At 53.2% G+C, this 11,246-nt stretch overlaps 1 protein-coding gene across 1 annotated transcript; it reads right to left on the bottom strand.

Moving 5' to 3' along the window:
• Positions 1 to 1,965: 1,965 nt before the first annotated feature.
• Positions 1,966 to 10,519, bottom strand: RSAD1 (radical S-adenosyl methionine domain containing 1). The gene is made up of 9 exons (XM_058703483.1): positions 9,227 to 10,519; positions 8,679 to 8,812; positions 8,361 to 8,565; positions 5,074 to 5,439; positions 4,816 to 4,879; positions 4,261 to 4,408; positions 3,988 to 4,042; positions 3,503 to 3,606; positions 1,966 to 3,316 (listed from the first exon to the last, which is right to left on the bottom strand). Exons 1-9 carry the CDS (start codon positions 9,359 to 9,361, stop codon positions 3,199 to 3,201), a joined length of 1,329 nt encoding a protein of 442 aa, XP_058559466.1. The 5' UTR covers positions 9,362 to 10,519; the 3' UTR covers positions 1,966 to 3,198.
• Between the last annotated feature and the right edge of the window lie 727 nt (positions 10,520 to 11,246).

Raw genomic sequence — 11,246 nt, 5'->3', positions numbered from 1 at the left:
ACCCCTCTGATGGCTGAGCCACGGAAGGCCTGGGCTGCAGAGGGAAGGGCCCCACTCCACTTCGTCCCGTTGACAAGTACCCGTGTCCCCCCCTTGTTCTCCTGACTCCAGCCTCTCAGGATGGAAGGCACGAGATGCCAGGGCTTCCCAAACTGGCCTGATCGTTTCAAAAGCGAGCTTCCTGGGCTCCACCTCCCAGAGATTCTGATCCACCTGGTGAGGGTGGGACCAGGCTGAGTCACTGAAGGTGATCTGTGCCACCCCCACCTGGTCCTGGTTCCCGTCCAGGCCCTCTGCATGGGCCTCGTGAGGTGCCCCAGCAAGGCAGGGCCCAGACATCTCAGGTGGCAGGAGCCCTGGCAGCTGGGAGAAACCCGAGTGCACCCAGGTTATCTGATGGCTCACCTGCTCCGGCCCTGTGTTCACTTCTTGAATATCAAGATCAGGGGAAGGCTCTGGAAGACAGGCTTCCCTTCACCCCTCGCACAGGTCACCCCGCAAGCTGCCCCAGGGCCAGAGGAGGTAGTGAAAAAACATATTCCCCCTTCCTGCTCCCAGCCCTTCAGAACCAAATGCACTGTAGGCTTCCACAGCCTGCTGGCACATCTTTACAGATAACCCGGGGATTTATCTCTTGACACATCTATCAACAGGCCAGTGAGTTCCTCGAGGGCTGGGACAGGTCTCACTCCTCCCTGCGTGCCCTGCACAGGGCCAAGGGCCCCATTAGCGCGTGCTGAATATTTCACGAATAAAGGAGAGGTAGTAACACTAACCAAGTTACCACAGGGTCACAGAAGGACTGATATTCACACCCACTGGCCACCCAGGGAATGCACGTGCTCACCTCTGAGGGGTGGAGGGAACCCCAACCTTAGTGCCCCAGCTGGAGGCTGAGCTTCCCCTGCCCAGATCTGCAGCAGTAGCTAAATTACTTTTGACATCACAGTACCCTTTGATGTGATAAGGTATGAAAGTTACAGAGCCTCTGTACAGGAAAATGCCCCTTTCTCTCTCTCCCTGTCCCCCACCCCTCTCTGCCTGTCTGTCACAGGCGCACACGCGCGCACACACACCCTGCATACAATTTCTAGGTGAAGAGTTTCAGCCCTTCAAAAACAGGGAAAGCTGGGACGCCTGGGGGGCTCAGTTAGTTAAGCATCTGACTTCAGCTCAGGTCATGATCTTGTGATTTGTGGGTTCGAGCCCCGTGTCGGGCTCTGTGCTGGCAGCTCAGAGCCTGGACCCTGCTTCGGATTCTGTGTCTCCCTCTCTCTCTGCTCCTCCCCCGCTCACACTTTGTGTCTTTCGCGCTCTCTCTCTCTCTCTCTCTCTCCCTCAAAAATAAACATTAAAAAGAGAGAGAGAGAGAAAGCTCTTTTTTTTAAATAGATGAATGCCAGTTAACGAATGTCGATAGAATGTTAGAGTCAAAAATGAACACTTTGCATCTCCTACTCTAGTCACTGATTTAGGCAAAGGGTCATTAATGAATGCTAAAATCATTGGGACAATGATTGTCAGAGAACAGGGCATTCATTTGTCTCAAGGTATCACGCTACTGATAAACTATTAACTTCCAAGGTGGGGGGAAATATACTATGGACAGATTGGACATCTGCCACTTTAATGGCAAAATGTGGTCAAAAAGTGGTCAAAATTAGTATTATTGATAGGGGCCTGACCTGGCATTATGTACCTTGAGCTACACAATATCTGTATGTATTCTTGCCAAAAATATTTCACCTAAATCCAATCATTAGCAAAGAGATACACTCAGAATGTGGGACATTCTACAAGACAAGCAGCTTTGATTCTGAAAAACCCAGTGTCATAAAAATAAGCAAAAAGGAAGGGGGCTTTAAAAAAAAAAAAAAGGAGAAGAAGAACGAGGAGACATAACAGCGAAAGGAAAGCATAAAACTTTATTGGAGTCTGTGTTCTCGACACCCCCCCCCCCCCCCCCCCCCGGGCTCCAAAGAGAGTTACAACGTTTTGGAGACATTCGGGAACATTTGAAAATGGACCACACAGTATTGCACGAACATACACTTTCTTAGGTTGGTGATATTGCTGTGGCTATATTGGACAATGTTCTTTTTCTTAGGAGATACAAGCTAAAATGTTTGATGTCTACACCCTTCTTTCAAATGGTGCAGCAAAGAAAAAGAAAGAAAGAAAGAGCTAGCTAGCTATTCAAAGGTAAAGTAAATGTGGCCAAAATGTAGCAATCGCAAACTCTACAGGGTGAGCACAAAGTCTGGAAACATGGCTATTTTATTTTTTTACAGGTTGAAGATGTCCTTGATGACATTATGAATCCTTCCTCTTTCCAGACTGTACAGGCACCCTGCAACGAAGGCTATGTAGTTTACATTGAACTATCCTTTTAACTTTCCTGTAGGTTTGAAATCTTTTAAAATGGAATGTACAGTGGGGGAAGGAATCTCGGCTCTAGACTAAGACTCGAGCCCCCAAATCAGGATTCTACTCTCCAGGGAAGGAACCTAGAAAAAGGAGCTGACGAAGGTCAAGGCGGGCTCCCTCCCTGGGCTTGTTGGGCTGTTTAAATAAAACCAGGCAATCGTTTGTGCAGGTAAAAGGCCAGGGGAAAATTACCAGGCTCTGGGTCTTTCCTGAATTCTTTTCCCCTCCCCTTTCCCTGCTTAGCTCCCTGCGACCTTCACTCTCGTGAGAGAAGGGGAGGGGAGGGGAGCCAGGGACGCAGGAGGGTCTGTGTGGCTCTGGGACCCCAGACATAACCCGGTTGCCAAAAGAGAAAGGGTAAGGCTTGTTTTGATCTTTCCCACTGTCCTCAGAGACCAGCAGGTGGCTGTACTGGATAAGGGCATGGGTCCAGCCGCACAGGTCGGGCCCTCTAAGTCCTGCCCTATGTTGGAAGGGCTAGAAGCCTGAGAGCTAGATTTCTCAGAATCTTCTGCCAGCCAGGATTTCCTTTGAAGCCCACTAATGAGAGGCACTTCCAGAAACCATTACTCCTTCTCTGGCAGCGGAAGGCAAACTCAATGCCAGTTTGCAAACCAGCAATGTCCTCTCATGCACCTCATGGTAGCCATACCCCCTGGGGATACCAAGGAAGGGCACTGACTGGAACTGGGACGGCACCTGCCAGTGGAGAGCGTCAGTCCGGCCCCCAGAGCCCACCTGGCACTGTCCTGGGATCACAGAAACATCTGGTCATCCCCCTTGCCCAGGGGAGGGGGCTCTCTGCAGCCAGGCCTCTTGGAGTCGGGGCAGGAGGGTCAGCAACAGAGAGTCTAGTACAGCCAGACCCTCCCAGGAACACCGAAGACCCCTGGAAAACCAAGAAGCCTGGATGTGACTGCCTCAGTTTACCAACTTCAATCTTCACCATCCACCGGTACGAACCCCCCAACCCCCACAGGCCCCTCCTCATGGGTCTTTTGCGTTTTTCCTGGGGCTGTGGATCTGTAGTCAGGGCTCCCGGGGACTCCTGACATGCCCACCCCCCCCAACACACCTGTGATCCAGCAGCAACAGGCCCTGTACCAGCAAGGCCTTCACCTCCTGGCTTGATCCAAACACGTCCCATAGGCTCAGCTGGGATGCAAACCGCTGCCAGTGCTGGGAAAACGGAAGGGTGAGAGGGACAGGGACCGCAGGGTGGGTGGCTGGCTAGTCTGGGCACACGTCTGGGGGTGTGGTGAAGGGCAAGGGAGGGTCCCGTCCGCACAGGGGTCTCTGCAACGGACTCACGCACACCTAGAGCTGGGGTGGGGGTGGGGTGGGGGTGCCTGCGGCCCTCGTCCAGGGTTCTCACCACTGCCCCACACTGCCCGCCGCTTCTGCCCATCAGGGCTCTGCTGGGCCAAGGCCAACCTCCAGCTGCCAGCCCCAGAGGAACAGATGTGCGTATGTGTGTCTATGTGTGAGCACAGAAGAGACAGTGATTCCGAAAGACCCAGGAGAAGGAAGTGATGTGCCACAGCCCCCCCCAACCCTTACCTGGTGAGTGATCCCCACATCTGTACGTAGCCCCATGGCCAAAACTTCCTCTAGCCTGGGAGAAAAACCATCAAAGTGTCTTGGAGAGGAGACCTGGCCGCACCCCCATTCTTCAAACCCTACGCTGGGATGTGTGTACGGGGGCTCGTGAGGCCATGCAGGACGGGGAGGGAGGGGGCAAGGCAAGGCAGAAAATTAAGTTGTGCCGGTAGGGATGGCTCTGGGGGTGCAGGCAAAGCCGGGGTGAACAGCCCTGTGCTCTCAGATGCTCACAGCTCCAGCTCGCCCAAGGGAACGCGCTTCCGGGTGCCGTGGCCAAACAGCGTCACCTCCTTCATCCAGTTGTCGGGCTCCAGGGTCTGGATCCGAGCCTCCCGGGTGTGGCCCCCGGCCCCCTGGGGCACAAATCGCCCGTGGGCCCCTGACGACATCAGCAACCTTTAGCGGCAGCTTAATGCTGTGTGTGCTCGCCAGATGTTAAATCGGTGGCTCTCAAAATGCGGTCCCTGGACAATTAGCCTCTAATATGCTGGAAACGTAAATTCTTGGGCCCTACCCCAACCCACCCTGCCCCACCAAACTCTGGATGCGGGGCTCAGCAATCCGAGTTTTAATTCTGATACACACTAACGAGTGAGCCCTACAGTGCCACAGCCACGATTTCAAGCATCTCGAAATACAAATTCATTAGCTCTACAAAGTATTATTTTTTGCTGCACTTCACGTATAAAGAAACAGAGGCTTTGAGAGGTTAATAAGTGGCCCGAGATCACACAGCCGTGACATTTGCTCCTGAGTCATCCCTTCTATGGTTCTCGGGGGACTCACCGGGCCCAACGCCAAGGTACTGACCGCACTGCCAGTAAGTCCAATTGTGGGTACTAAGCGCCCCCTGTGGGGAAGGAGGGAATAGCCCGCTCAGCGAGAAGAAGGTGGGCCCGCATCTGCTCAGGTAAGGGGCACCTGGCTAGAATGTCCCCTGTCTCGGGCCTCGAGAGCACCCGGCAGCAACCTCCCACCCCACAATTCTCCACTCCCAGCTTAGGCTGCCCATCCCCCCACTTCAGCCAGCAGCCCAAGACTTACATTGCGGGCGAAGTTGGAGACCTCATACTGGCGGAAGCCTGCCTCCCGGAGCACCGCCCGTCCCTCCTGATACATCTCAGCAGCCACCTCGGGGTCAGGGGCGGGAAGGGTGCCCCGCTGCACCTGGGTGAAGAGTGCGGTGCCCCGCTCCAGGGTCAGCTGGTAGAGGGAGATGTGGTCGTCACAGTAGCCCAGCAGTTCCCGCAGCTGCCGGAGCCACGGCCCCGACTTCTGTGCCGGAAGCCCCAACATCAGGTCCACGGATACACGTCCGGGAAAGAGACGTCGGGCCTCTGCCAGTGTCTGAAGCGCATCACTGGCCGAGTGTGTCCGCCCCAGCAGCTGGAGCTCCTTGTCATCTAGGGACTGAGGAGAGAGGGCCAGGTATAACACGGAGGCCAGCTCAGAGGCAGACGGGAACAGGTGACCGACCTTACTGTGGACAGATACACAGGACACAGCAGGGAGCCGCAAGCCAAGGGTACCACGGGCTCCGCTTCACTATGGTTCGCTATGTGCAAAGCATTTTTAAGTACTATCTAATGCATCCTTATAATCCTCCAACATTAGCTCCATTCTACAGATAAGAAAACGGAGGTTCAGGTATGTTACATAACTTGCTCAAGGCCATACAATGGCAAAGTCAGACCTGGAATTTAGTACTGTCTGACTCCAAAGGCAAGAGTGGTTTTGTTTATTTGTCTATTTATATATATTATTTTAAAAGTTTTTTTAATAAATGTATTTTATTTTGAAAGAGAGAGATCGAGAGGGTGGGCGGGGGAGGAGCAGAGAGAGAGGCAGAGGGAGAATCCTAAGCGGGCTCCATGCTGTCAGCGCAGAGCCCCGTGTGGGGTTCAATCTCACGAACCCAACGTGAGATCATGACCTGAGCCGAAATCAAGAGTTGGGACGCTTAACCGACGGAGCCGCCCAGGTGCCCCCAAGAGTATTTTTCAATTTTACTTTTTTTTTTTTTTAACGTTTTTATTTATTTTTGAGACAGAGAGAGACAGAGCACGAACGGGGGAGGGTCAGAGAGAGGGAGACACAGAATCTGAAACAGGCTCCAGGCTCTGAGCTGTCAGCACAGAGCCCGACGCGGGGCTTGAACCCACGGACAGTGAGATCGTGACCTGAGCCGAAGTCGGACGCTCCACCGACTGAGCCACCCAGGCGCCCCTAAATCTTACTTTTAAAGATACTTCAAACTTACAGACCGTTTGAAAGCCAAGTACAATAAACACCTTCATTTAGATTCACTGAAAAACATTTCACCACATCTGCTTTGTCTCTAAATATACGTGTATGTGATTACAATGCTGAGCCACTTGACGGTAAGTTATAGACCAGCACCGACCAAAAGAATTTTCTGGGATGACAGAAATGTTCTCTGTGTGCACTGTCCAATGCGGTAGACACTAGCCACATGTGGCTACTTAATTTCAAGTTAGTTACATTTAAATAATCACATTCCAAGTGTTTACTGACATGTGGTCAGTGGCTACTGTATTATTGGTCACTGCAGATATAGAACGTTTTAGGAGAATATGGTAGCCACCGACCACATGATAGAGGGCACTCGCGATGTGGTTGCTTAAATGTAATTAACTTAAACGTTATCCCTCAGTATCCCTAAATACTCAAGTGTGCATTTCCTAAGAACAAGGACATTCTCTTACATAACCACAATCCAATTACAGAGCTCAGGAAATGTAACATTGACACAATGCCATTATCTAATACACAGTCAGAGTCAAACTTGTCCCCATAATATCTATTGGAGTAATTTCCTCTCCCCAGCCAAATCCAGGATCCAACTGGGTCACACATTACATTCAGCCCTCATTGTCTCTTTCGTCTCTTAGGCTAGATACACAGCCTTTGTCTTTCAGGCCATGACGTTTTTGATGAATATCGGCTGGTTGTTCTTAAAATGTCTCTTAATAAATTCTAGAGACCTGTCGTACAACACTGTGCATATAGTTACCAACACGGTTCTGTACACTAAAAAATATGTTAAGAGGGTAAACGGATCTCAGGTCATCTGTTCTTACCACACACACAAAAATTGTTTTTTAAGTTTATTTAGTTATTTCAGTAATCTCTACACTCAAGGTGGGGCCTGAACTCACAACCCCGAGACCAAGAGTTGCATGCTCCACCGACTGAGGCAGCCAGGCAACCCCAAAAAGTCTTTTAAAAAGTTTTTTTTATGTTTATTCATTTTCAAAAGACAGAGAGAGAGAGCACACAAGCAGGGGTGGGGCAGAGAGAGAAGGGGACACAGAATCTGAAGCAGGCTCCAGGCTCCGAGCTGTCAGCACAGAGCCCGACACGGGACTCGAAGTCACAAACTGTGAGATCATGACCTGAGCCGAAGTCAGACGCTCAACTGACTGAGCCACCCAGGCGCCACCCCCCCCCGCCCCCAACCAAAAGTCTTTTAATTTAGATTTTCGTGATGGTTCCTCACAAGTAGATTTAAGATATACATCTGGGGCCAGAATATCTCAGAAATGATGTGGCTTTTTTGGTATATCCCATCGGGACAAAGCCCCAACCCCAAACTGTATGGTTAAGTGGCAGATGTATTAGAAGGATGGACAATACTGGGTATGGAAGTACCAGGAGTCAACCGGAAAAGAATATGTTTCTCCCCTACCTAAAAACCTTCAACAAGTCCCTTATCACCACCAGGCAAAACCCCAAACTCCCTTGTGTGATGCTCAAGGCTTTGGGGCCCTATCTTGCAGCCTGGCCTCCAGCCTCTCCAATGGCAAGTGACTCACAGCTCTCCAGAACATACAAGGCTCTCCCATTCCTGTGTCTTTTCCTCTCACACCCTCTCTCCTGTGGAACTCCTCCTCCTCAAAGATCACCTCCTCCAGGAAGGTTTCCAGGATTTCATCAGACTGAGACACCCTTCAGGCTGTACTCTGAAAGCTCTTTGCTGAGACTCCCTTTACTGGCAGCCTTTACCATGGTGCAAAGATCTGATGACCCTTCTGCCTCCTCCTATGTCTCCAATCATGTAACAAAAAATTTTTCTGAGCGTCTGCTATGTGCCACGCACTATGGTGGGTGCTTGGAATACTGTGATTAAAAAAAAAAAAAAAAAAAAAGGTAGGCATGATCCCTGCCTCATGGAGCTTCTGGTCTAGCACAGCAGCAGACATGCCTCCTGGGCCCTGGCACCCAGAGGAGCCCAGTTAATGAATGTGACCAGAGGAGAGACCGCACGGAGGGTCTGGGTGCCCTGGGATGCGGTGGGTGAGATGGGTTACCTGGAGACCAATGGACAACCTGTTGATCCCTGCTGCCCCAAAAGCTGCCAGCCTAGAGCCTGGGGCCGAAGTGGGGTTGGCCTCCAACGTGACTTCGGAGTCTGCAGGCAGGTGGGCTGCCTGGTCCACCGCCTCCAGAACAGCAGCCACAGTGTTGGGACTGGCCAGACTGGGGGTGCCCCCACCAAAGAACACAGAGTCCACCCTGGGGAGAGAAGATGGAGGAGATGAGACTTGGGGGGAGCCCTCCGGGACGTCTGCACCGGTCCTAGCCGCTCGCCCAATTTCCAAGACCCCGCCTACAGCCCCAGCACCCACCGCCGCACGCCGCTGAGCCCCAGCAGCGTCTGCGCCTCAGTCACCAGACAGCTCCGCATGGCAGCCTCCTCCACGCCGCGGGGGACGTACTTGTTGAAATTGCAGTAGCTACAGCGTTTCTCGCAGTACGGCCACTGGGGGCAGGGGTGGAAGGGCCGGACGAGGTGTGACCCCAGCGGCTCCAGCCACGTGCAGGGTTCCGTCGCACGCATCCCCACCCCAAGGTCGTCAACAGCGGCTCAGCCATCTAAGCCACACAACTCCCCAAGGAAGGTGAGATGGGGAATATTATGCCCCCTTCGTTAGGAGAAAACTGGGGCTCAGCGGGAAATCACTCGGTCAAGGTCACCGAACTGGTGAGCGCACCAAGAGACTTCAGGACTCCGGACCAGGACATTTCCTTGCCAGGGCACCGCGTTCCGTCCCAGACCTCGCCTGGGGGCGGGGAGGGACGGCAGGTGGCTTCACGGCGTGACCAGCCGCCACGTGGATCCAGCCCCGCCGCCGCCGCGCCCCGCGAGCCCCGCCCCTGCCCCCGCCCCACTCACGTGCACGTAAAGCGCCGCGCGCGAGCTCGGGGGCGCAGGACTCGGGGACCCCTTGGCGCCTTCCGCGTGGCGGCGCCTCTGGGCCATTTTGGTCGCCGCCGCCCAGCCGCGGGCCCGGGCCCCCGGGAGCGCCATGGCGCCCGCTACGGCGGGGAGCGGCCTGGTGCGCCGAGAGATCGGCAGACACGCTCCCGGGACGCACGGGAGTGCGCAGAGCCGCGCCAGCCGGGCCGCCCGGGCCGCCCCGGCAGGAGGAAGAGGGACTGCGTGACCGCGCGCCGCGTCCCCGGACGGGCTGGGAGGGCCCCGGGCCTCGCCTCTGCGGCGCCACCTGCTGGGCCCGGACGCGCTTACCGCGCCCGCCCGTCCGTCCTTTCCGGGAGAGGGTTGTGGGCTGAGCCGCCTCGCCTGCCTTTTGGCCCCCTGTCCGAGGGCGAGTTCCCCGCCCCATGCAGGAGCTCTTGGTCCGTTCAGTCCTTCACATTGTATGTGCCTGACTCAAAGCTGGGGACTGGGGACATCTAGATACATAAGATCAGGTCGCAGTACAGGTGCGACAGGAGAGAGACAAACCAACAAGAGACAGCAGGCAATAGATACTAACTCAAAACCTGCTGGATATCAGGGCAGTGTCCTCTGTGCTGTGTGGCTGGTCTGTTGCAAGTGCCGTGGAGTCAGTGGGGAAGGAGAGGGCACCTTGGGCTGGATGTTGAAGGAGCAGAGATTCCCAAGGACAATTAGCTTGGCCAGCAGAGTAAGCTGTCATCTCCTGGGTCAGGCCCGCCTGGGCACCTGCTGGGAGGAAAGTCACAGACGGTGTACTTGGGAGGGACGGGGTGCAGGTGAAGGGCTGGGAAAGCAGGCATCTGAAGAACTCTTTGATAAAGTGGAAAGATCACGGGCTTTGGAGCCAGATATCTGGGTTTTAATTCCAGCTGTGTGGCCTTGGGTAAGACTCTGAACTTCTCTGAGTTTGTTTCACCATTTGTGAAATGGGGCGAGTGCCTATTTGGGAGGGTTGGTGGGAAAATTCCAAGAGAAAATACATATGAAAGCACCTAGCCTAGGGCTGGGCACCCAGAGCACGCTAAACTTAAGTTCGGTTTTCTAAAAAGTAAAGAGGACGCCTCTGCTGCAGGGAGGTAGGTATTCAAAACAGCAGGAAAGTTTCCGCCTCTGTGAACTGGAAAGTGATGTGCCTTTTGGAACACAGCTGTTTTTATTTCTTGGGTGAAGCTACAGCGGCTTGAACTGGCCCAGCCCCTCAAGGAAGCCCCAGCTTCATCTTCTTTTTTTGAAATCAAAATTGGGTTGGTCTGGGGGGGGGGGCGCGGGGAACACAGGATGTGGGATGATCCCTAAAGGGTATGGAGTTTCTTTTTAAGGTGATGAAAATGTTTAAAACTGACTTTGGAAAACTCATGTAGCATTCATGTGTCCACTATATACTTCAATTAAAAAAATAGACTTCAGGGGCGCCTGGGTGGCACAGTCGGTTAAGCGTCCGACTTCAGCCAGGTCACCATCTCGCGGTCCGTGAGTTCGAGCCCCGCGTCAGGCTCTGGGCTGATGGCTCGGGGCCTGGAGCCTGTTTCCGATTCTGTGTCTCCCTCTCTCTCTGCCCCTCCCCCGTTCATGCTCTGTCCTCTCTGTCCCAAAAATAAATAAAAAATGTTGAAAAAAAAAATTAAAAAAAAAAAATAGACTTCAGGGATGACCGCACGTATCTGTGAATACACTGTAAACCATCGATAGGATACTTTAAGTGGGTGAATTGGATGGTATGTGAAATTATATACTAGTAAATCTGTTATCGTTTTAATTTTTTTAAGTATGTTTATTTATTTCAAGGGAGAGAAAGCGCGTGCATGCAAGTGGTGAAGGGGCAGAGAGAGGGAGAGAGAACCCCAAGCAGGCTCTGTACCACCAGTGCAAAGCCTGATATGGGGCTCAAACTCAAGAACCACAAGATCATGACCTGAGCGGAAGTCGGATGTGTAACTGACTGAGCCACCCAGGC

This window comes from Neofelis nebulosa, chromosome 16 (assembly GCF_028018385.1).
Source record: "Neofelis nebulosa isolate mNeoNeb1 chromosome 16, mNeoNeb1.pri, whole genome shotgun sequence".
Classification (NCBI taxonomy): Eukaryota; Metazoa; Chordata; class Mammalia; order Carnivora; family Felidae; genus Neofelis; species Neofelis nebulosa.
Note: the sequence above shows the minus strand (reverse complement) of the source record. Positions and strands in the feature narration are given on the sequence as shown.

Coding starts and splice junctions, on each gene's coding strand:
- RSAD1 (XM_058703483.1), bottom strand. CDS start 9,361: ATGGCGCTCCCGGGGGCCCGGGCCCGCGGCTGGGCGGCGGCGACCAAA. Junction 3,607..3,987: donor ATGTGGGGATCACTCACCAG/GTAAGGGTTGGG, acceptor CCGTTTTCCCAG/CACTGGCAGCGGTTTGCATC. Junction 3,317..3,502: donor CTGTTGCTGCTGGATCACAG/GTGTGTTGGGGG, acceptor TTGGTTTTCCAG/GGGTCTTCGGTGTTCCTGGG.